The 24134-nt window shown below is 33.5% G+C and overlaps 2 protein-coding genes across 2 annotated transcripts; one reads left to right on the forward strand and one right to left on the reverse strand.

Annotated features, from left to right (window-relative positions):
• Positions 1-7104: 7104 nt before the first annotated feature.
• LOC116124537 (butyrate--CoA ligase AAE11, peroxisomal-like) lies at positions 7105-9097 on the forward strand. Its single transcript, XM_031410263.1, has 2 exons — positions 7105-7377; positions 7470-9097. Exons 1-2 carry the CDS (start codon positions 7180-7182, stop codon positions 9003-9005), a joined length of 1734 nt encoding a protein of 577 aa, XP_031266123.1. The 5' UTR covers positions 7105-7179; the 3' UTR covers positions 9006-9097.
• A 3863-nt stretch (positions 9098-12960) lies between these two features.
• On the reverse strand, positions 12961-21269 carry LOC116124592 (ras-related protein RHN1). The gene is made up of 7 exons (XM_031410323.1): positions 21142-21269; positions 20983-21060; positions 20731-20898; positions 20601-20649; positions 20451-20524; positions 16976-17069; positions 12961-13281 (listed from the first exon to the last, which is right to left on the reverse strand). Exons 1-7 carry the CDS (start codon positions 21178-21180, stop codon positions 13181-13183), a joined length of 603 nt encoding a protein of 200 aa, XP_031266183.1. The 5' UTR covers positions 21181-21269; the 3' UTR covers positions 12961-13180.
• Positions 21270-24134: the final 2865 nt, after the last annotated feature.

Here is a 24134-nt window from a genome sequence, read left to right on the forward strand (position 1 = left end):
AACAATGGAAGACAATGGCAGCATCCCGGGGAATGAAATAAGCTCAAGTATGCAATGTTTTGTTAAAAACAAAAATATTAAACTTATTTCATAAGTGTATTTATCTGTAGAATGTTGCAAAGCAAATAAGACAAATCGTTCACAATTAATGATTTTTTTCCACGATAGGTCAGGTTTCAGTTGCAAAAAACAGAGAACAGATCGGTGTGTGCTAAATTGATAGTAGATAGTATTGAAACTATACATAATAACTATATGAAAGTTTGTATAATCGAGTTCATTAAACTTTTGCAATGGGTTTGATAGCGTTTGTTATTGCTTGGAGGAATAGACAATCGACATCAAAACAATATCACCATGGATTTTTACGTGTTCGGCTAAAAACCATTTTAGCTTACATTCATGGGATCAAGTCCAACTCAATCAAATCCAATAGCATCAAACAAAAATATCAATACAAAATAAAAATTAAATACATCAAAGAGTAAACAACTTCTTGTTTACAAATTTAACTTCACCCTTTTGATTTAACAATCAATAAACAAATGATAGTCAAATAAACAATCAATAAACAATTTAATGGAAAATGACTAAGTGAAATATGCTCTGGAAAATTTCAGAGTGCAAAATACTCAAGTTAAAAAAATGCAAGGAAGAACATGATGAACATATATAATCCAGGGCCGTCTCAAGAACATTTGTGACCCTAAGCAAGAGTTACTTTGGGGGCCTTCTAATAATATAAGCATATATTAAAAAAATTATTTCAAATTTATTTTTCTTGTCTTTTGAGATGCAAAATCACTAGGAGAGGTGGATGACGACCGATGAGTTAACAGGGTCAGGTTGGTGGGGGGGTTTTGGAGATCAGATGCTAAAGAAGCGATGGGTGGTGAAATGAGTGATTTCCAATGCCAAATTGATCGGAAAAGGCTTGAGAAATCACGGCCCAAAAGGTATCAGCGATTGGCGGAGTAAACAGATGAGGTATGATAGAGGTTTTGGTGAGAGGGCTGAGGGGAGGAAGATGGTGGTGTCAGGGAAGGCCAACAACATCGAGTACATGCTGGAAATGGTTGTCACGTGCGATGGAGTTGGGTTGCGAGATTCGTTTAAAATTGGTCAAATCGAGGGCTATCAAGGCTAAGAAAACACTTGGGAAATGATAAAGTGATGATTCCGATCGATTTTCTCACCAAAATTGACCGGAATCAACTCTAAATGGCCAATGGCGAAAGAGGGGTGGAGATGATTTATGTGAATATCGAATTTTAGGATTGAATTGGGGGTGAGTAATTTGAGACATGTAAATGACCATTTTAGCTTTTCATTGTTAAAAGAAATTCAATGTGTTAATTTAGGGGTGTAAATTGCAATATATAAAACTAGAGGTACAAACTTGTTATTTCGTTAAACTTTGGGTGGGAATATATGTAAAAAGTTTATAACAAAATTGGGCCTTTTTGGAAATTTTTTTTTTGGGGGGGGGGGGGGGGGGGGGGGGATTATTTTCATTTTTGTAATACATTCATAAAAAAATGGGCCCTTTTTACCAAGCCCTAGGCAAGTGCCTTACCTGCCTACCCCTCGAGGCGACCCTAACATAATCCTTGCTTAACCAATGTCATCAATTCATGTAGCAGACAAACCCTACCAACCTTTGTTGGACCACGATCACATTCTAACAACCTTGCTAGACCACTTTAGGACAAATAGACAAACACTTGTAAAGTGATTTTTCACGCAAGTTTCATGAACAGAATTATCTTAACAAGCAAGATAAAAACGTCACCTGTATTGTGAGAATAGATCAAGAAAATGTTATTTGCAATATGTCAAGGTCAAGGGAATGTGCACACATATTTGCAATATGTTGAAACATGTGTAAACTACAGGCATGATTATTCTTAAAAACTTAATGTGCAAACATCATAATAAATGGCTACACATAACTTCATAAATTGACAAAAACTCTTACACTATAATTTGTAATATTTTCCTAAATGAAACGGAAAGGAGAGAAAACCCGATGGTTGGACGTATAGTCATGGTCCATTGCCAACTGATGTTCTATGTCAAGCCTCAAATTCAAGTAATGATGTTCAACAAGTATGGGAGGAGTTGGCTAATTTGAAGGTGGCTCAATATCTTACCTTCATATAAAAGGCTTTTACAATGGTATAAAACAGTCATATAAACTAAAACAAATTAAAAATCAGTTGGCAATGTTAGAAGAATGCATAAGAGATGAGACACTACAAGCACCCTCAAAATTAGAAGATGATACACACTTGGTTGGAAAGTGGTGTTGATAGGCTATGGATGTGGAATAGTTTTTGGAATGATCATAGGACATCTTGTTTCTCAACAGGAAAGCCTCAATGGCTTTTAAAGATCATTGAAGGAGGACACTGTAATGCCCCACTCGAGGTACGTAGCTAATGTTTCTTAGTTTACTCTTATTGGAATTGGAATATTGTTATTATGGTTTGGTAGGCCCTTGGTTGAATGGATGTATTGGTTTGGTTGAGTGGTTGCCCTGAAATTGTAGAGACTTGATGGAATTTTGGGGTTACAGTCTTCGCTGGGACGAAGAAGAATCGTCGCCGCGACGATGAGGCCCTGTAACCCACGGTGTAGGTTCTGTGAAGTTTCGCCGGTGCGAAGAAATAGTCTTCGCCGCGGCAACGAGCCTAACAAAAAGTTGTATAAAGTTTCTAGAGAATTCTTCTTTTGGGGCACAATGACCATTCTACCCCTAATTAACAGGAAAAGTGAAGAGTGAAATGCAAGGAAATTGCATGGAGAATAGTTTATTTGGGGGTGCATTTGTAAAGAATTAAAAGGACAAAATGGAATTCTTAAGAAAGAGTAAGGGTAAAATGGAAAAGAATGGAGAAAATATGGGATGATAAGGGTTTAACTTTAGAAACCCATTCATTCATCTTCTTCTCCACCGCCATTCTCCTTTCCTACTTCCTCTCAATTCCTTTTTCATTTGTTCAAGGATTTTTAAAGGGTTTTTGGAGTGATTGGAGTAGAAAATCAAGCTAAGTCATCCTAAGGTAAGGATTCTTGCTTTGGATGTGAGGTTTTGTGTAAATTTGTATATTAAAGTTGTATGGTTTTATTGTTTAAAGGGTAGAGAAAAGTCAAGCAAGCAAAGGAAAAGGAAAATACTAGTGAGAGTTCTTCATCACAAGGTAAGTAAATCCCAACCCAAGTTGAGATTTGGGAATTCTTTTGAGTAGAGATTTAGTAGAAATGATGTATGTATTTGAGAAATTGGGTAGAGATATATGTCTACTCGTTGAGAAATTAAATTTAGATAAGTATTCATATTGAGTTTGTTGGATACTTTTCCTTTATAAGAGGTGTGAATGTGTGATGAGTTAAGATGAAGTTAGATGAGTTTGAGTATATATTTTGGGAGTGTTCTTCTATGGAAGGGATTATGCCCATGGAAGGGAGTTTACTTCCAATTTTGGATGGTTAAAAAAAGAAATAGAGTTGTAGTTAGAGAAGAGTTTGTTATGCAAATGAGTTGTTTGATGAAATGTCTAAGAGAAGCATGAGAATGAGTTATGAACCTTAATTATTGCAACATTGCATATTGGCATTTCCTAAGTGCATTAATGAGCATGAACCATCCATATGCATTAATTGTGCATTGTGAAATAACTTGAGAAAGAGTAGAAAATTACTCTAAGAGTTAAGCTACATTATGATGAGTAGCTAGAGAAAGAGTAGAGATCTTGTGCACAAGCTACTCTAAGAGCTAAAGAAGATAATAGAATAAGTTGTGCGATAGGGAACCCGTGAGTGATGAGTAGAGTCACGAGAGTGGGTGCTTTGTGATCCCCAGCCGTGCCTCCGGTAAGATGGGGTCGTGACCGTCACGTAGAGTGGAACACGAGATTCCAGCCGTGCCTTCGGTAAGAAAGGGCCATGACATTCAAGAGATATAGAGAAAGAATGTACACTCACATGGCCAAGGGTTCCGAATCTATGCATGATCAAATCCGATCGGTAGAGAAACGAGTAGAAGTCACGTAGAGTGGTAGCGCCCAGCCGTGTCTCCGGTCAGATGAGGCCATGACATTCCAATGAGTAAGAATGAGAAACAAGGAAAGAGAAAGAACAGAAAGAGAAAAAGAGTAAAGTCACGAAGAGCGGGTTAAGTTCCCGGCCGTGCCTCCGGTAAAATGAGGCCGTGACATACACCAGAGGGTGTATAGCAAAGAATATCATAAACAGAAACAGAAAGAGAACAGAAATGAGAAAAGAATAGTATAAGGAAAGAATTACGAGATAGTGTTACGGGGATAGACAAGTAGATGATTTATTTACTGAGCATTAGTTGTGCTCACCCCGTTGTTTCTATGTTTTTGCAGGTTCCAGGTGAGTACGCAGTCGGATGGACGTCAACGGGCGAGGGAAAGTAGTTGCACTATCCACCACACTTTTGAGAACTTTTGTAAATGATACTGGCTTTATGTAAAGAATATGTATATTAAATAAAAGAAAATTTTTGGGCCCAACTAGTTTGATTCATGTATTGTATTTTTATTGTATGTGTTTTTATGAATATAGTAGTATAAAGCAGTTATTACAGACACCGTCAAAAGGGGAGAAGGCCAAACAAGAGACATTGTGGAAGAAAAGAATAGTTCTTACAAGTTCTCCGGTGTAAGTATTTTTTTCAAAATTGTAGAGGAATTTTTGTTATCATTAAAAGCAAACTTTGTTATAGCGTTGTATCAAATAGTTTTGAAATTTAATTCAACTACTCTATTGCGAAACTCTCCATTTTGCGGACTTCCAAGGATTTGATTCCGTGGAATTGAAGAAATTGGGAGAGATTGTTAACTTGGTATATGATGAGCCCTGTCCAGTTTCCTGCAATTTGGCGAAGTAAAATTAACTTGGTAGTTTCTGCATTTTGGTTTGAGATAATTGGAATATTATATTTGGAAATTAAATTTTTGGAGTAGTTCATTGGGTAATTTTACACAAATTAAATTAGCAATTTTCTTTTTATTAACTTAATTGTTTACTTCAAGTAAAATTACTATAAAGGAATTAGATTTTAACAAATAAAATCCTGGTCATTCACCAACTAACCATAAATCATAAATGTCCTCATCTACAAACAACTAACATTGCAGTCAATTAACGTTAATTATGCACTTATGAGTTAATCTATCGGCTGATGTAACTGTTAGCTGACAGCCAAGGTGGTTATCAGTTTAACATGGATTCTACGCCACCAAATTGAAATTGCCAGTCTTCTTTCCACGAGAAAATAATAGTCCGTCCACCACAGGAATTCTATGACATAATAATATAATATTATTCCTTTCAGGATCTCGATTGATTTGTTGATGGAATTACACTTGAAATTCCTCGGAAGCCACAATGAAGAGTCCATATTCTTTATGTGTGGAAAATTTAAATTTCTTGGAAAATACAAAAAGACTAAATAATTTAATTTCTTTTCCACATACATGAAGACAAAATTTTTATTATTATTATGCAATAAACCTAGATAAATATATATTAGTTTTTTCTTATAAGAAATGACTTCAATAATTTATATTTTTTCATTTTGTCTTTGATTGACAAAAAGAGAACTTGAATTATTAAAAATTTATTTTCATATAAAAATGTTGATTATATTTTAATTAATTGATATTATCATTAGTATTTTCATGTGAACTAGTTGATGATAACATTTTTTCCACTTAACTTTATGTTGGTCTAGTCGTCTGAGCCTCTATAGAACAAATGAAGTCCTGCATATGTAATGAAGTAATTGATTTTCTAAAATTAAATTAAAGAAAAAAAAAAAAGCAAAGGTTAGTGTTTATGCGTTGTAACCAGAATTCAACAAGACTTGTCCAGTGTCTCAGTTCGAAGAAAAGGATATCCGAAGGCTAAGAACGAAAAAATGTTTAAATAAGAATTCTAAGTCAACATATTTAATTGTCAAAATTCAAAAGGTAAAGCCAGTAGGCGGCTTAACTAGTATGTCTATGCTCATACCTTATCAAAAATATATATGCATATAATTAATACATAAAACTTAATTAATTTACAAATAGCTTAACTAATATTATCTCACGTCAACTTATAGTTTACAATTATTGGTTGTTTCAATATGTTAATAACACAAAAAATAAATAAATAAATTTACTTATTTCCATGCACAATATATGCTAAATGATAAAATTAAAAAAAAAAAAAAATTCGCATACAAAATTTTTAACGCATCAAAATATTAAATTTTTTGTCATCCAATTCATATATAAAAAATTACTTCAATAGCATACAAAATCAAATTATTAGATTATATAGTTAATTTCTATGTGGATATAGATTTATCTACTGCTTTGTTGCTACATAATAATAATAAATCAATAACACTATTATCAGCCATAATTTTGTCAAAAATCTTCAGTAAAGCATTTTGATATTGCCGGCACAAATATATAATTATTAATTATTATGAAAAATCGTTTTCAACCAAAAGAGCTACCTCCTCAAGAGGCAAAAATTTTTTTGGCCCACTTTGAAGAAAATAAATCGCCAATGTGGTCCAGCACTGGGTTAAGAAGTAGCGATTCATTCTCTCAGTGGAGGTCTCTTTTTCGCACATAACAGTAAACGATTGGGCCCATTCTCTCAAAAACATCAACAAAAAAAATGGAAATTTAAAATGAAATACCTTGGGATTTGAAGTAAAAATTAATTAATAAATTAAACCATAGGTTTGTCAAAGAGGAGGACTGGAATGGGTTTTGTTTTGAAGCTTCACACAAAAGAGAAAGAGATGGAAGATGGTGGTTAAGTCAAGCAGCCGTGTATAGTATGAACAACAAAAGTAAAATATGAAAGAATGGAAACCCCACATAATGTGAAGCATGCACTTGAATAGTCAATAGTCTTTATGTTCATATTTCTGTAATAACATAGCAATTTCTCTTTACTTCCAAACACCTTTCCTCGTCTTATTCCACCACAATAACGTGGCACTATCAAATCTAACTTTTTCTATATAAACCCCCCCACCCTTCTCTTTCTTTTATTACTACCATTACCATTACCATATACAAATAAAAAATATCACTTCCCTTTCTCTTATTCTTCATTCTAAAACTCAATACCATCTTTCTTTCAATGGATCATCTCCCCAAATGCAAAGCAAATTATGTCCCTCTTACCCCTTTGAATTTCTTGAACAGAGCCGCTTCCGCTTATGCCAACCGTACCTCTGTTATTTATGAGAGAACACGTTTCACTTGGAAACAAACGCATGAACGTTGTCTCCGACTAGCTTCTTCTCTTCGCTCTCTCAACATTGTCAAAAACAGTGTTGTAAGTTTCTATCTACGTTTATGTTCTTCTGTTTAATAGTTTTATTTTTAGTTGAGTGAGAATACTGAAACGTTTGCTATATATTTATGCAGGTGTCGGTTCTGGCTCCGAACATTCCTGCCATGTACGAGATGCACTTTGCCGTGCCTATGGCTGGAGCTGTTCTCAACACCATCAACACAAGGCTGAACGCTAAGAACATAGCCTCAATTCTCCGTCACTCGGAGGCGAAAGTCTTCTTTGTAGACTGCCAATTTGTGTCATTGGCGAGCGAGGCTATGAGATTACTGATAGGTGACTCCCAGGAGTCCACATTCGTTGCAGCTGAATCATCAATTCCTTTGGTGATCGTCATAGACGACATAGACTCGCCCACCGGCGTCCGTCTTGGTGAGTTGGAGTATGAACAACTGATCCTGAAGGGAAATCCAATGTTTGTCCCAGATGAAATCCTAGATGAATGGGACCCAATCACGTTGAATTATACATCCGGAACAACATCGGAGCCTAAAGGAGTTGTTTACAGCCATAGAGGAGCTTATTTGAGTACTCTGAGCTTAATTTTGGGGTGGGAAATGGGGAGTGAGCCGGTTTATCTCTGGTCTCTCCCCATGTTCCACTGTAATGGCTGGACCTTCACGTGGGGCATCGCCGCACGCGGTGGGACCAACGTTTGCCTCCGCAACACGACGGCGTACGATATGTACCGCAACATTTCACTCCACAAAGTCACTCATATGTGCTGCGCACCCATCATTTTCAACATTCTCCTCGAGGCCAAACCGCACGAGCGCCAGAAAATCGTTTCTACAGTACAAACACTCACTGGAGGCGCACCCCCACCGGCCTCACTCTTAGAAAAAATGGAACACCTCGGTTTCCACGTGACTCACGCTTATGGGCTCACGGAAGCCACTGGTCCGGCACTGGTTTGCGAGTGGCAATCCGAGTGGAACCAGTTGCCGCGCCACGAACAGGCAAAAATCAAGGCACGTCAAGGGATCAGCATACTGACACTGGCGGATGCGGACGTCAAAAACATGAACACGATGAGAAGCGTCCCGCGTGATGGGAAAACGATGGGGGAAATAGTTTTAAGAGGAAGCAGTATAATGAAAGGTTACTTTAAAGACGAAAAGGCGACTTCGAAAGCGTTCGATAATGGATGGTTTAAGACTGGAGATGTTGGGGTTATTCATCCTGATGGGTACATGGAAATAAAAGATCGATCAAAGGATGTGATAATCTCAGGAGGAGAAAATATAAGCAGTGTTGAAGTTGAAAATGTATTATACAGACATCCAAAAGTGTTAGAGGCGGCAGTGGTGGCAATGCCACATAAACGTTGGGGGGAGAGTCCATGTGCTTTTATTGTGGCAAAAAACAACGGTTCAGATGAGGACGTTAGAGAAGTAGATATCATTGCTCATTGCCGTAAAAATTTATCACATTTTATGGTACCCAAGAAGGTTGAGTTCTTGCCGGAATTGCCTAGAAATCCAACTGGGAAGGTTTTAAAGGAAAAATTAAGGGCAATTGCTATCAACTTTGTTGTCAGTAAAGTGACCAGTGGTGAGATTTCTTACGATGCTCAGCCTCCACAGATCCTTGCTTTATCTCGGCTTTGAATACTAGTGTTGTTTAATTCTAAATAAAATAAACATGTATATACACGTTATTAATTACTTGTCATCGGCTTATAATATAATATTTTATTATATATTGAGTTTGTTTTTATTCCCATCAAATTAATTAATGCCAAGTGAACTTTTATTTAGTACATAATTATAAGTCAATTGGATAACAAAAATTAAATTCCGAACAAGTTGATATATATATGCCTTTGATTCCTTCTACTACAATATATTTGTGTATAAGATTATTTTCCTCTAACCCTCATTTATTAAGTGAATAAATTAATTGGTTGTTGATATAATACCCATGAAATATTTTTATGTATGACTTCATATTAGCACCTGGTCGACCGTTTGTCAACATATGTAGGCTTAGTTCGGGATTACAATAGTAGTTTGTCCCAGAATCACTTATAGCCTACTTTTTAAATAATTAACTTTAAAAATACTCTATTAGGATACTTTAAAAGCACTTTCTTTTCTTTTTTTGGAGATGATATATTAATAATGTAAAAAAACTAAAATAATTAGTTTTTGAATTAGTTTTTTTTTCCTATTATTAAAATTAATTACATAAATAAAAGAGTTTTAAATTTAAATAATAATAATAATGATAAAAAACTAGCCAACGATGGCCAGTTGCCATCATCGACAAACCTACTAGTGGCGAGTGGGTGTACATCACCGACACCATTGAGATCATCGACTAACGATCTACACAATAGTGACAATGATTGGTCGAAATCCAACGGTTTTATGCCGCAGCAAGCCGAAAAAGTTTGGCCAAAACGACTCAGTATAGACTCACGAAGGAGAGATGTTCTAGTCTTAAAAACAGCAGCTAATCTATGTACCAAAAGCCTTCCTATTTAAGATATTTAAATTATTTCAAAAAGTAGAATTCCCTTTCACAGTCCACATTGATTGCCCTGATTAATATGCATGCCCATAAATTGGAATTCATATAGTATATAAGGATAGAAATAGAATACGTAATATTATAAATGTATTAATTACAAATTTGAATAAAATATATATTGATTTGTTGCTTTGGTGACTTACAGCTGTATTAATAAAAAATTACACAACTCAGCTTGTATATGAATAACGTGCAACTATTGTATTATATAATTAATATAATAAAATATTATATGAGTTACACGTACTGTACTATGTTGAAAATTTTAAATTTGCTCATTTATCTTAATTGTTCATTTATATCATTAATCATATATTTCAATGAATCTAAAATAAATATTTATTTATTGAAAATGTTGCAAAAAGCATATCGTCGCTCAAACAAGTGTACGGTGTCTATTATAAAAATAACAAATACCATTTGATGGGAAAAGTGGGAACCTAGAAAAAAAAACTTTCAAGAGCATGTGCTCAAAAGTTGATTTTAAAGGTAGCAACACCAACCTATGAAGAAGCTATTAGAGTTGGTATTATATATGCGTAGGCAATGTCATTTGAGCGCGACATATTCCCCAGAATTATTACCTAAAATTGTAGAAAGTAGTGTTGGTAAAATTATTTGAATTGAATTCAAAGTTAGTTAGATAATAAAATGAAAACGCAGAGAATCAGAGCAGCAGTAAAGATAGTGTACAGTGGATGCCTGCTCAAAATAGGCCATACAATTAAAATATCACGTGGAAATGGCCCCATTATTGTCTCTAATAATTATATGGGAGGCACCATTTAATCTAAAACGAAAATTTACAATTGTCTCCATGCCAAATTCTCATTACGTGTCTTAATCTAAATGGGCTTAGTTTCATTGTGTTCTTCTGCGATGAAATTATTTGATGTTTGTCCGCTTCTGAATTTATTGTCGTTCTCATCCATGAATCATAATATCAATAACAATTTAACTCTTAAATAGTTTTTTTAAGTTATTGTATAAAATTCCATTAAGTTATGTATTTTACGTGTTCTATCTGTCTTCAAATATTTATGAAAAATATTTATTTAAGTTAGTTGAATTTTCTTGACTATTCAACTTGAGTCAATATGATTTATAATTATTTTCTTAGTATTTGTACAAAGAATAAAAGAAACCAGATAGCGTATATTCCCTGAATAATTGATATGAATTGGACATTATGATTCACGAATACTGAAAATAATTATAAAGTTAGTTCCTGTAATTCTCAAAAGATATATGTATTTGATGAGTGCACGTAAATCTTTTAGTAATACGTCTCTTCATGTGTTTTCAATTGAGTATGACTTGGATTTGTCTAGTAATTTAAAAGGTGAAGAAGACACATCCCCATAACGTGGTTTTCTTTAGAAACTAAAATAATTTTGACAATGTTTATTGCATTTTAATTTTATCTTAGGCTACCCGCCTACCCATATTTTACTTCAAATAATTGTGCGTAATATTGTTAGATCTCATGATTGAGAAATTGAGATCTGTATCTTATTAAATATTAGGCCACTTTCACTTTTCCACTTAAAGATGATCCCAACCCTTTTTTTTTTTCTTTTTTTTTTTTTAATTTCTATATTTGGACTTCATATTCATACTACCCATGTGTAATGTGTTGCCCATTTAATTGCACATTTTTTATTTTTATCACATTGCTTCTAATTGTTCCAATTATGGTATCAAAAGTCAAAACAAAGTTTCAATAGTCTTTTTTCATTTTTTTTTTCCTTCTAATTTTCCCAATTATGGTATCAAAAGTCAAAACAAAGTTTCAATAGTCCATGTGTTTTTTCATTTTTTCCCCCCCTTGTGATTATCATAGAGTACCCTTAAAGTTTCCAAATTTGTTATTCATGATAAGTTTTGCACCTTTTTATCAAAGACTACTCTCAAAGTTTGAAATTGTACTATAGATACCCCTTTGCTTTATCAAATAGATCCTCAAAGTTTAAAAATTTTATCATAAATACTCCTTTGCGCTATACCTGCCACATTGTCATTAGTTTTGCAAAACACTTTCTTCTAAGACCAAAGTTATCATTTCACCCTAACACTTTCTTATTAGACCAAAGTTACCATTTCACTCATCTAGCACAAACAACATAATGGAGGTAAGGCAAAAGGGTATCCATGATACAGTTTCAAACTTTAAGGGTAGTCTGTAAAAATAAAATAAAAAAGTGTGAGAGTTGTCATTGAATAATAAATTTATAAATCTAGATAATGGTCATGATATTCTCATTAAACACTCCCTTACGAACTTACAAAACACCCCCTAATAGAGGTGTTATTAAAACTTTAACAAAATTGATGAATTTAATACTAAACGATCTTATAAAGAAGAAAATGAAATAAACCCATAATTCTATTTGCTTTAGTCTATTTGCTTTAGTGAGGTAGCCAAATTTAGATTTTACTATTGAGAATTTTCAAAGAACAAGTTTGATGGAAGATTTTTTTTGATTGAGTATATATGCAAATCACTAATGTCCCTAAATTATCGATGTATAGTATAGCTAAATCATGATGACCCCCTTGAAATTGCAATTGGAAAAAGTCAACTTGTCTAGAAAAAGAAGGAACCTGTCGTTTCGCCTATCCATTTTTTATTATAGTAAAATGCACTGTAAGATTGAAGAAGTGGCACATTGTCACTTCCTTCACTATACTGAAAGTGAGTGATGTTGGCTCCTCTTTGGGTGATTTGAAAACAAAAAGAGCCTACTTTTTATCAAGTTAAATGGAACAAACGATTATCTTGTGATTATTGTTTTCTTTTTCTATGGCCTTGGTTTTAGGGGAATTTCAAGCCACATCTTTCTTCTTTAATCAACTTAACTGGAATAAGGTTCTAAGCAGATCCAAGTAATTTTCTTGAAACAAACAAGTAAAAGTGAATTTCTTGAGGAGTTGAACTCCTGAACCAGTTTAATCCAGTGAGGCTTTATTTGATTCGTATTCTCATCGCAATTTCATTCTCTATCTTGTTATGCAGATGAAGAAATGATATTCCAAGCCCTGTAATATAGACTATTTGTATTGCCACGAATTTGTTTTGAGACAAGTATTTTCCATACAACAGATATATGTTTTCGATGCAATTACTTGTACAGAAGATTAATTCCAATTTCCAAAAGTTTAGTCGAGTGTACGGGCTATGTATTTGAGCAATTCAAGTAAAAAATAACAAAAAAAGGTCAGAAAGGACTAACAAACATTTAAGGTGTGACTAAGAACAGCATGACGCAGCTCGGGACCCTTCGGACGGTCTGTCCACTAGCACCATCCCAGCTGGGCTCTGGGCAGGCTGAGCTCTAGGCAATCTTTTAGCTGTTTTAAACCAAAACAAATATTATATGCATAAGGATGGAAAACCCAGAAAAAAGTTGAAATAATGGGAGCAGTAAAATGATATGAACTAAACAGGTTCTACAAGATTACCAAAACAAAAGGAAAGAAAATCAATTGCTGAGCAACAAATATATATTTAAAAAAAGACTCATACACATCACTCTACATGATAGCTCACATAAGATCCAGAAACAAGTTCCTGCCACTTGATCAAGAACTATTAGAAGCTATATATTTTAAATAGATGCCTTCAATTGTCTGGGAGGTAGAGAATGGACCAGTCAATCTACCATTAGAAAATGTTGAGTTCAATCCAACTAACATCAAACTTGTCTAGCAACAAAAAAAAAAGGATAGAAGGATTGCAGGGTGCAACGCATAACGGTTATATGGTACTTCATTTTTAAACACTGAGCAAGACATTTAAAACTGCATCTCCACTAAATAGGTGGTTAGTAAAACATAGCAAATAGAAAATTGAAGAGGAATGTTCAGATGGAAGTCAAAAGAGATAGCTTATTTAAGAACAAAAGTGGGAGTCTCCTCACATATTAATAAGAAAAGAGGGGTTTGAACGCATAAGCTAAAGAACTTATGCAATGCTGAGGGTTTAGATACATTATAATAGATGATTCTTGTACCGTGATTCACTACTATCATCTGAATCACATGCTGTAGTGTAAATACAGGCAGAATGTTACCAAATCATATAAATTTGGTGGTCTCACATATTATTTTAATCTTTGCTTTTATCCTTTATTTATTTATTTATTACAGGGAACAAGAAAAAAAAATTATTAATGAAGATAAATTAAAAATGTGGACCAGGTGTCCTTAATTTTCACATCACACAAATCTGGATTAAAAACGTTTTCCCTAAAACCTAGTACTAATGCATGGTTAGAGTGGGAATGATGGCCATAGAAAAAAGAAAGATACGATTGATAAGTTCAATGGAATTCGCTTTGTATTCTAGAAGATGTAATCTAAAATCATCTTTATCAGAAAATTTTATACCAGCCTCTTTTAGAAGAAGGAAAATAAATACGAAAATTTTAAAAAAGACAACAGGATAAAGGACAAATTTGTACGAGTCAGTTAATAGATAGAGGCTATAAATTATTCAATTGACAAACTAATATTGTAGTTCCAATATAACAAAAGATACACCACAACGGAGTCTATAACTGTCCAACTTAGGCCTCCAACAAGGTACACTTTATGCATTAGATTATTTAAATTGAGATGTCTACAGGTGCGTGTGTCTATAGCTAAGCATTTGAATAACCCTGACATAGTAACTCATCAGTTAAGCTTTAAGAAAATAGACTTTTAATAGCATAGTCAGGCATTTTGTTTCTCCTTTCCTACTTGTCAGAAAGCTAGAACAGTGCTTCAAAAGAACATCAAAATGGAACTCAATCTTGTTTAGAACCTGTTTCTAAGAGATGAATAAATTCAAAGGGAAGGGTTGAGTCAAACATCGAACTCTGCCATATAAAACAAAAATGTGGACAAACATTTTAGAGAATCCCGAACACGAAAAACATCAAAATGTTGTACACTAATTTTCCCCAATTAGGAGAAGAGAACCAACTACTGGCCATGAGTTCTTGGGCAATGAGATTTTGGCTTTCTCATCTCATTGATTTTGGCTTCACTTACCACTTTCTTGATCAAACCCTTAGTTATGGGCGATAATTGTTTTGTCAATGAGGCCTTCACCTTGAAAACATAACCGCATCTTCTTTACCCATGAGTGTAGCTTAATTTTAACCATAACAGTAGCCCCCTAATCTTGAGTCAAATGAATGTTTGGTGAAGAGACTACATGTTCATATTTTCCTTTTTCCCTTCCTTCTTCTTCTATATTATTTTTTTTTCATCCCAAACATTTTATATGGGTGGCTATTAAAGTTTAATCTAATATGAACAAAACTTGTTTACTTGAACCAAATTGATACAAATCTAGGGATCGAGGTGCAGTAAGACTCTTGGGAAAATTCAAAAATACTTGTTTACTTGAACTATAGCTCCAGGATGGATGAAGGATATCACTTCTCACACGAGTCTAAACTTTTTTTTTTAAATTTCCACAACTTGGCTTTGGACCATTAGATTAATCTGACACCCAAAATTTGAAAGTTTCGCTGTAGTGTTTGTCAAGCAGCAAGCTGCCCACATGGAGCATTTAAATGCTCCCTGCACATGATTAGTTTAACTTATTGATAAAAGAGAGCTCATTAAACAAACTAAACTCCAACACCAGTTTCTTTCTCTTCTACCATAATTCCTCTTCGTTCTATAAACAAAAGTTGTCATCTATCTCGATGATCCTAACCATTGGAGAAATCCAATAGCTGAGATCTAAGTTCTATACATATATGAGTTGGATAATAGTAACTTAAATTTTAACTAAATTGCTGACACAAATTCAAGACCATTTATCCATTACAATCCAAAGGTTTTGAGAGGAGGGTTAAAAGGTAATTATTTCTAATGTCAACTCAGCACCTTCCTACCATTTGATTGTTGTGAATGAAGGGCCATTAATTTGTGTTAACAATTTTAGTTAAAAAAACATATGCATGTACTGTATGCAATTGGCAAACTGAGGTCATATAGGATTTATGTTATTTTTATAATTGGTGTTATTGTTGAATAATTTCCCTTTGGTTCAAGCAGAAGGCTTGATGGCAAGGAATAAATCCACAGATAGGAGCACTGATTGGTCATAATTCATAAGAATTCTAAGTAACTAGCATTTTTTGGACATTAACAATTATTATTACCATAAGGATACAAGCACACTCCAAAACTAAGATCCCAGGTTCTCTTGAACCCTAGAAAACCATATAATGAGCTCAACCACAAATTTCTAGCTATCAGATGCATTTGTGTAATTTTTTTTACCAGACAACAAATTGAAGCCATTTTTGTATGACAATATGATCACTCAACAGTAAAAGGCTTCTTAATCACCCAACTACAAGTATGGTTGATGAATTATTCACTTTTTAACAAAGTGAGTCCAACAATCAAACTTTGGCTTTCCATACACACACCTGGGCATAAGGCTTTGCTTTGATGGTTCATCCACAAAATTACACTTGAAGAGCATGTTAATCATACCTTCATACCTTCAAAGTACTATAAGATTACAACTACCTTTTACAATAATGCTAGCCTAAACAAAAAGTATAGAAGTAATGAATTGGAGGAAAATGGTTGTACATGAATACTTATAGAAAAGAAGAGGTAAAAGGATTTCAATGGAGAATCTGATGAGATATTTCAAATACTAGCATCTCATAGTTCAATCAGTGCCATATTACCTATCTGCAAATTATATCTCTGACAACACTTTTTAATGTATCTAAATCCCTTTGACTTACAAGACATGAATATGGTTAGTTTATATGGAAGAACCCAGATCAATAACTATTATAAGCAACCACAAAATAACAGCAAAATTTACAAATTCACCATAACTTTAAATTTAGAATTGGGAGAAAGGGTAGATGCATTACTGACAACTACAAATATAAATACATATATGTGTATGTGAGTGTGTGTGTGTGTTTATATATGGCATCATAAATCCTTTTAGCGAACCAATCTATAACAGCGTACTTTATTCTCACCCAGCAGCAACAAGAAAATAAATACATACCTATTTCATAAAAGATTTCATTCGCATTGTAAGCAGTTTTGGCAGATGTCTCAATAAAGAAAAGGCCATTTTCTTCAGCATAAGCACGTGCCGCCTGCAAAATCATTTGTTTGAAGGAAAATAAAGTCATATCCGATAGATGAAACTGGGGGATTGAATCTAGCCATTTTTACCATTACAAACTTATTAGAGAAACTCACAGTAACTATTCTAATGATAATTAAAAATTAAAAAGGAAAATGGCAGTGAGAAAAATTTTTACACAAATCAGGTGTAGTGTTAATATCCTCTTCTTTGCCAAATCACGACAAGGTGTTAGTTAAGTAGCATGATAATGGTTTCAAACAAGACTTCGTACTATGCCTCTAGAGTTTTTATACCAAGTTCGATGGTATTTTTAATATGGATAATTACAATAAAAAACACACAATCACTAACGAATTTTACTAACCAGCATACTAACCTAAAGTATAGTACGGGTACCATACGCATAAACGGGTACCATATGTATTTAAACAAAGGTTAGTAAGATGGTTAGTGAGAAGTGTAATGAATGTAGTGTTACTCAACTACAATGACAAGACCAACCCCAGGTCACCCTAGAGCCTGAGAGTAAAGGATAGGTATCAGTCTAAATTCAAGGCTAATGGCATTAAGCCCTACTTAAAAAAAAAAAAAAAAAAAAAAAAAATTAAAAAAAAAAAATCACTTAAATTGAAAAACCCTAGAAGTTTTCCCCCTTTTTTGGGCTAATACCTCTTCTCAGATCATCACATCAACGTCATCACTTCTTGGGGCCTTGTCCAGGGGCAGACCCAGGCCCCTTGAGGGTAGGCCCAGGCCTGCCCTCAACTTTAAAAAAAAAATTGAAAAGTTTTTTTAAAAGGTTAAAAAAAAAAAGAAGTTAAAAGTTAAAAAACTAAAAAGTTAGGTTTTGTCTTTTTTATATTCAAGTTTTTCTAACCCAATTCCCAACTTCCCTTTTACATGCGGATCTGGATTTGGAGTGATTGTAATCCATATTTTTGTAAACCTTTGTGTATTTTACTTTTGTTAGAGTTGTGATTAAGCTCTAAATTTGTATGAAATATTTTTGGTGGATTTGTGGTTGTTATAAATGATAATCCTATTTTTCCCCATGATTTCGCATTAAATTTCGATAGAATTTAGGATACTTCTCATACAATTTGGGCCATAATTGCTATCTAATTCTATTAATTTATCTTTACAGGCCTAAACGATGATTTTGAGCATAAATGATAGTTTTGAGCGTAAATTGCATAACTTGAGCTTGAAAACTCAGAATGGCCTAATTTTAGAAGCTTTGGAAAGCTAAGAAGCAGAGCTACAACTTTCATGTTTTGAGTTTTTCCTAATTCTGACTGGACAAGGGTGAAAACTTGGCTTGAAGTCGTGAACAATATGTTGGAAACTGAAGAAAAACATCTTTGGACGTGCTTCAGTATTTCTGCCATAACTTGAGCTGTAGACCTCGGATTGTGCTGATTCTTTGACGAGTAGAAAGATAATTTAAAGGGCTACAATTCATATGTTTAACACTTTTCCATATTAAGACTCTTTCATGCTCAAATTTGGCCCGAAAGATTCTCGTTGTGGCAAGGAAAAAGCTTCGCCGCGGCAAAACTAAGTCAAATGTGAAAAATAAAACGACGTGTTTTGGCTTGCTAGGGCTTGGTCCTTAAGTGAAAGATGTATAAATTAGCACGAAAATGAAAGAAAAAGGGTCTTGATTCGTCATTTGGAAGGCAGCTCTTGGAAGGAGAAGATTATTGAAGATTTGGGCTTCAAATTAGAGAAAATTTCTCCATCTTTTGCTTGTTTTTCAATAATGAATCTTGATTCAGTTTGTTTTTGTTATTTTATTTTGTTTTTGAGTATAAATTGAGTTGTTTAGCTATATGAATTGAGTTGTTTAGCTAGGGTTTGATGTAACCTTGATACAATGATTCAAATTTATATGAATTGATTTACTTTGAGTTTTAATTTCATGATTGAGTGTTTATCTCTTTGCTTAATGACTTTTGGATGTTTGATCACCGTTCAAATGTGTGTTGTTCACAACAACACTGAGAAGTGATTTGTAATTATGCCTCTTGGGATAAATACCGTAGATTAAGCAAACACTAGAGATAGGTTTAGCGATTTATGAAATCTAGATAGAATTCCATAAAGCTTAAAAGACTTAGAACTATTAATCTTCATTTTGTTGGGTGCGGAAGCTTAATAGGGATAAGTAAGAAAATATAGCCTGAGAAGGTATATTTTACAACTTAGGGAATTCGATTTTCAATCAAGGAATTAGAACTTGGGTAATAGATTCTATGATTTGGGTTGGCGTATCTAGGTGAAATCAACACCCTGACATTTTTTTTAGCATTTTGTTTAATTAGTTAAGTTGTTGGGTTTTGCTTTAATTTCATTATCATTCATTTATATTTTCTCAAATTGTATTTAGTTAGTTAATTTTCCATCAATCCAATTTATTGTTGCTTCAATTAGGACTTAAACTAGAAAAATTGGTACTTAGTAATACTATCCTTGTGGGAACGATACTCTACTTATCACTTTATTACTTTTTGCGACTAGTGCACTTGCTACATTTGCATGTTTGTCAAAAATACACATCAATTAACTCTTTTGATTATATTGGATTTAAGTGGATTGTTAGATTCCCGTGGTTTTTTTTATCTCTTTACATTGAAGAGGTTTTTCCACGTAACAATTTTCTTATGTTTCTTTGTGAATTGGATGTTATTTTCTTATGTTTTCACTAGTTGATTGGCAAACAGTGGCAAAGCGAGAGGTCCCCTCTGGACAAAAATCCTGGGTCCGCCACTGGCCCTATCCCCTCCAAAACCACAACCATGAGTCAATTTATGAATATAAAATACATATAATACTCATGCATCAACTCATAAAGCTAAGTGGTCAGAAGAGGCAAAGTGATACTGTTTTTCTTTATCCATCTTAATTGGTTAGGAGTAGCAAGATGATTCTGGTTTTTTAGGATTTGTCTATGTCATACTTCTTCTTTTTCTGGGTTTCTTTTTGCACAGGCTCATGATACTCTTTTTAAAGCTATAGCCCCTTTTTAGATGGGTTCTTATTGTAGTAGTGGATTTCTGATTCACCATCTAATTTTTTTTTTTTTTAAAAAAAAAAAAAAATACATATCTATATTCCCTATTTAAAAAATATGTATATGCGTACCAGAGCACAAAAAAGAATCAAAATATGACTATTACAATTAAAAATGTCGATGCAATCATAACTTAAGTTACATACTAGGATTAATCAGCAATCATAAATTGAAATCAAGAAATTGGTCATCTAAAGATTTCGCTACCTAAATGAAGGACTATTATCCATCAAACAAATGTAAACACGACAATTTATAGAAAAAATATGATGCTAAGGGATTCCAGGTAAAAATAACAGAAAAAGCGGTACTTACTTCAGCTGTTACTTTCCTTTTGTCTTCCAAATCAGCCTTATTCCCAGCAAGCGCCACAACCATGTTAGGGTTCCCTGTAACAATTCCAAAGGAACACATAAGACTAAAATTAAGAAACAACCAAAAAAAAAAAAAGCCAAATGAAGAAACCTTGCTTCTGGAGTTCCTGCACCCACTTCTTAGCTCGTGCAAATGAATCCTATAATTCAGAATCCAATCAAAACCCACATACAAATGCAGGTAATCTCACGATAACACAGCAAATAATAAGAAAACTTACAGTGCTAGAAATGTCATAAACAATAATAGCAGCAGCAGCACCTCTGTAATACATTGGAGCCAAACTGTGATACCTCTCTTGTCCAGCAGTGTCCCATATTTCAAACTTCACAGTCACATCGTTCACAGCCAAGGTTTGAGAAAAGAACGCCGCTCCTATTGTCGACTCCTATCAAACCTCTTTCAACTTATCTTATTACCATAAATTAAACCATAAAACCTCTTCAATCCAATAAAAAGAATAATAATAAACCTGGAATTCGAGGAATTGTCCCTTCACAAAGCGCAATACGAGGCTGGATTTGCCGGCGCCCATATCGCCCAGCAGAACCTGAAAGAACAACTCACAATTGAGATTGCTTTTCAATCATTAAATTTCAATTTTATAAAAAATGTTCTATGTTTTACTCACAAGCTTCGCATTGAGATTGTTGTGTCCGATTGTCGCCATGAACTTCAAACAAAGAGACAGAGAGGAGGAGTAAAATGAGGATATGATCAAAGAAGAGACAATTAGGAACAGTGTAACTGTGTGAGAGACGCAAAGGAAGCTCCTTTCGTTGTACTGCTTTTTCAACAAACCCAATAAAAATGGGCCTGAAAATTAAACTTTGGATGGGCTGTATTGTTCAATTTTGGATCATCCAACGAATTGGGCTCAGAGCCTCAGAGAGATAGTAACTGAGTAGATTGCAAATATTTTCCGGGTTTTCATTTTGAGTGGAGGTGGAGTTATTTTAAAATTTAACTACAAATATGTGATATTTTATTTCAAATTACCCCTCTCTAGTTTTTTTTTTTTTCTCATAAATTTCTTTGTCAACCCTAGAATTCTCATTTTCTTAGGTTAAATTTCAATTGACATTTTTTTCTTTTTGGTAAAATTTGAGTTCACTCCACGAGCATGCACCAATAGAACCTTTTACTTGCTTAGCTTTTGACTGGATTGTGTTAATTGATAAAATAATATACATATATTCCTTGAAGTTATACATAGGAATCAAATTAATTAAAATTATGAAAATCAGTAAGTTATATATATATTTTTTATAATTTTTCGACAACAAAAATCGTAAAAGTTTTTTGGAATACCCAGATAACCGAATTACAATAAATCAATATTAGTTAGATTTAGGTCTTGTATAAATTGTTTTCGACTTCAATCTTTCTTTCAATGTATACAAATACATTAAGGACATGTTTGGCACGCAACATAGCTTGGCAGTAAGCAAATTGTATAACATTACATTGTATTATATAATGTTATGTTAAATGTTGTATGATGTTTGATAAAAACATTGCATTGTATTATTTTTATACTATGTTATATTTGGTATATGAATTACATTGCATAATATTATTTTTCTTCTTTAAAAAAATTCATTTATTAAAAACTAATATATTTTTCAATTATTATTTAGTTAATAAATTTAAAAAGAGTAAAAAAATGAACAGGTTAGTGGTCAATATAGGTCAACAAAAGTCAAAGTAACGGTCAAATATCGGTCAATAATTGTCAATACCAGTCAAACACTACCAACAAAGGTCAAACATCGATCAACAATGGTCAGACATTGGTCAACACAGGTAAACGAAGGTCAAACACTTATCAACAACGGTCAAACACCGATCAACATAGGTGAACGCCTGAACGGTAGTCAAAACTGGTCAATAGCAATGACCATTGTTGACCATAGTTTGACCATCATTGCAAATTCAAATATATAAATATTAAATTAATTGACAATTTTTTTTTATGTTTAAAATTAATGTTTAAGTAAATTGCATTAACTAATACAATGGTTTTACTTGACATTAATTAATGTGAAGCATACTTCATTATTTTATACTTTGATGTTATTTAATACTATGTAGTTTCATCACCAAACATAATAGAAAAATACTACATTTATAACTCAATCTCATAACATTCTTTTACACTTCTAATGTGACAACAGATGGTCATTATCACGTCATTACTAGAAACGAACGATCGTTCCTTTATAAAAAACGATCGTTTCTTCATAAAAGAACTTTCATTCATTTAATAAGGTATATTGAAGGAATGGTTATACCTTCATAAGGTATGGGCATTTATCATGAAAGAATGGACATACATTTGTTAAGGAACAATATAAGGAATTATCATACCTTCGTTAAAGAACGACCATTCTTGAAATGACTATGTCATTTTGTAAAGAACAATTGTTCACTATGAAGGAACAGTTATTTCTTAAGTTTAATTAAAACCATTTTGTATTAACTATTATATCAGGGTTATAAAAAAAATTTATGAGAATAGATTATAAAGGTAATATTACTTAATATAATATATCATTATATAGTATTAGAAGTCTCTAATACCATGATATGTCATATAACAAACATGTCCTACCTGTACACGCTAATACACGGCAAATAAATTCATTGGAAATAAACAAGTAAACAGTCTAGTCACAAGAGAATCATGCTGGTGCTGACTCTCGAAACCCAAAGGGCTATATTTTGTCATCTAATCTACCCGTTACCCAAAATCAATAATAAATATGTGAACAGAAACGACCGTCCAATTTAAAGGAGCAACAGATTCTGTTGTGGGCAAGTGGTGAGGTGACAATGCCTACACTCGTTAATTGCTTTTATAGCTTGTCGTTTTCATGCACTTTAGTTTTGTGGTAGCTAAGCCTAAGAACATCAATAGCGTCCACTACTGGACTTTTTCATTAGTATTTTCCCGTGCCAGGTTTGGTAAATTAACATTTCCCCACCCCTGGTTTGAGAATTTATCAATTTACAACTCAATTTTAAATTTCAAATGTTAAATTTAACAGTCAAAGGGTATTTAGGTCTTTTTACCCAAAAAATTAAAGCTATGTAAACCCTAATCTCTCTCACTATTTCTTTAATTAAAAAATAACANGAAGTCTCTAATACCATGATATGTCATATAACAAAATGTCCTAACTGTACGCGCTAATACATGGCAAATAAATTCATTGGAAATAAACAAGTAAACAGTCTAGTCACAAGAGAATCATGCTGGTGCTGACTCTCGAAACCCAAAGGGCTATATTTTGTCATCTAATCTACCCGTTACCCAAAATCAATAATAAATATGTGAACAGAAACGACCGTCCAATTTAAAGGAGCAACAGATTCTGTTGTGGGCAAGTGGTGAGCTGGCAATGCCTACACTCGTTAATTGCTTTTATAGCTTGTCGTTTTCATGCACTTTAGTTTTGTGGTAGCTAAGCCTAAGAACATCAATAGCGTCCACTACTGGACTTTTTCATTAGTATTTTCCCGTGCCAGGTTTGGTAAATTAACATTTCCCCACCCCTGGTTTGAGAATTTATCAATTTACAACTCAATTTTAAATTTCAAATGTTAAATTTAACAGTCAAA

This window comes from Pistacia vera, unplaced genomic scaffold (assembly GCF_008641045.1).
Source record: "Pistacia vera cultivar Batoury unplaced genomic scaffold, PisVer_v2 Contig153, whole genome shotgun sequence".
NCBI lineage: Eukaryota > Viridiplantae > Streptophyta > Magnoliopsida > Sapindales > Anacardiaceae > Pistacia > Pistacia vera.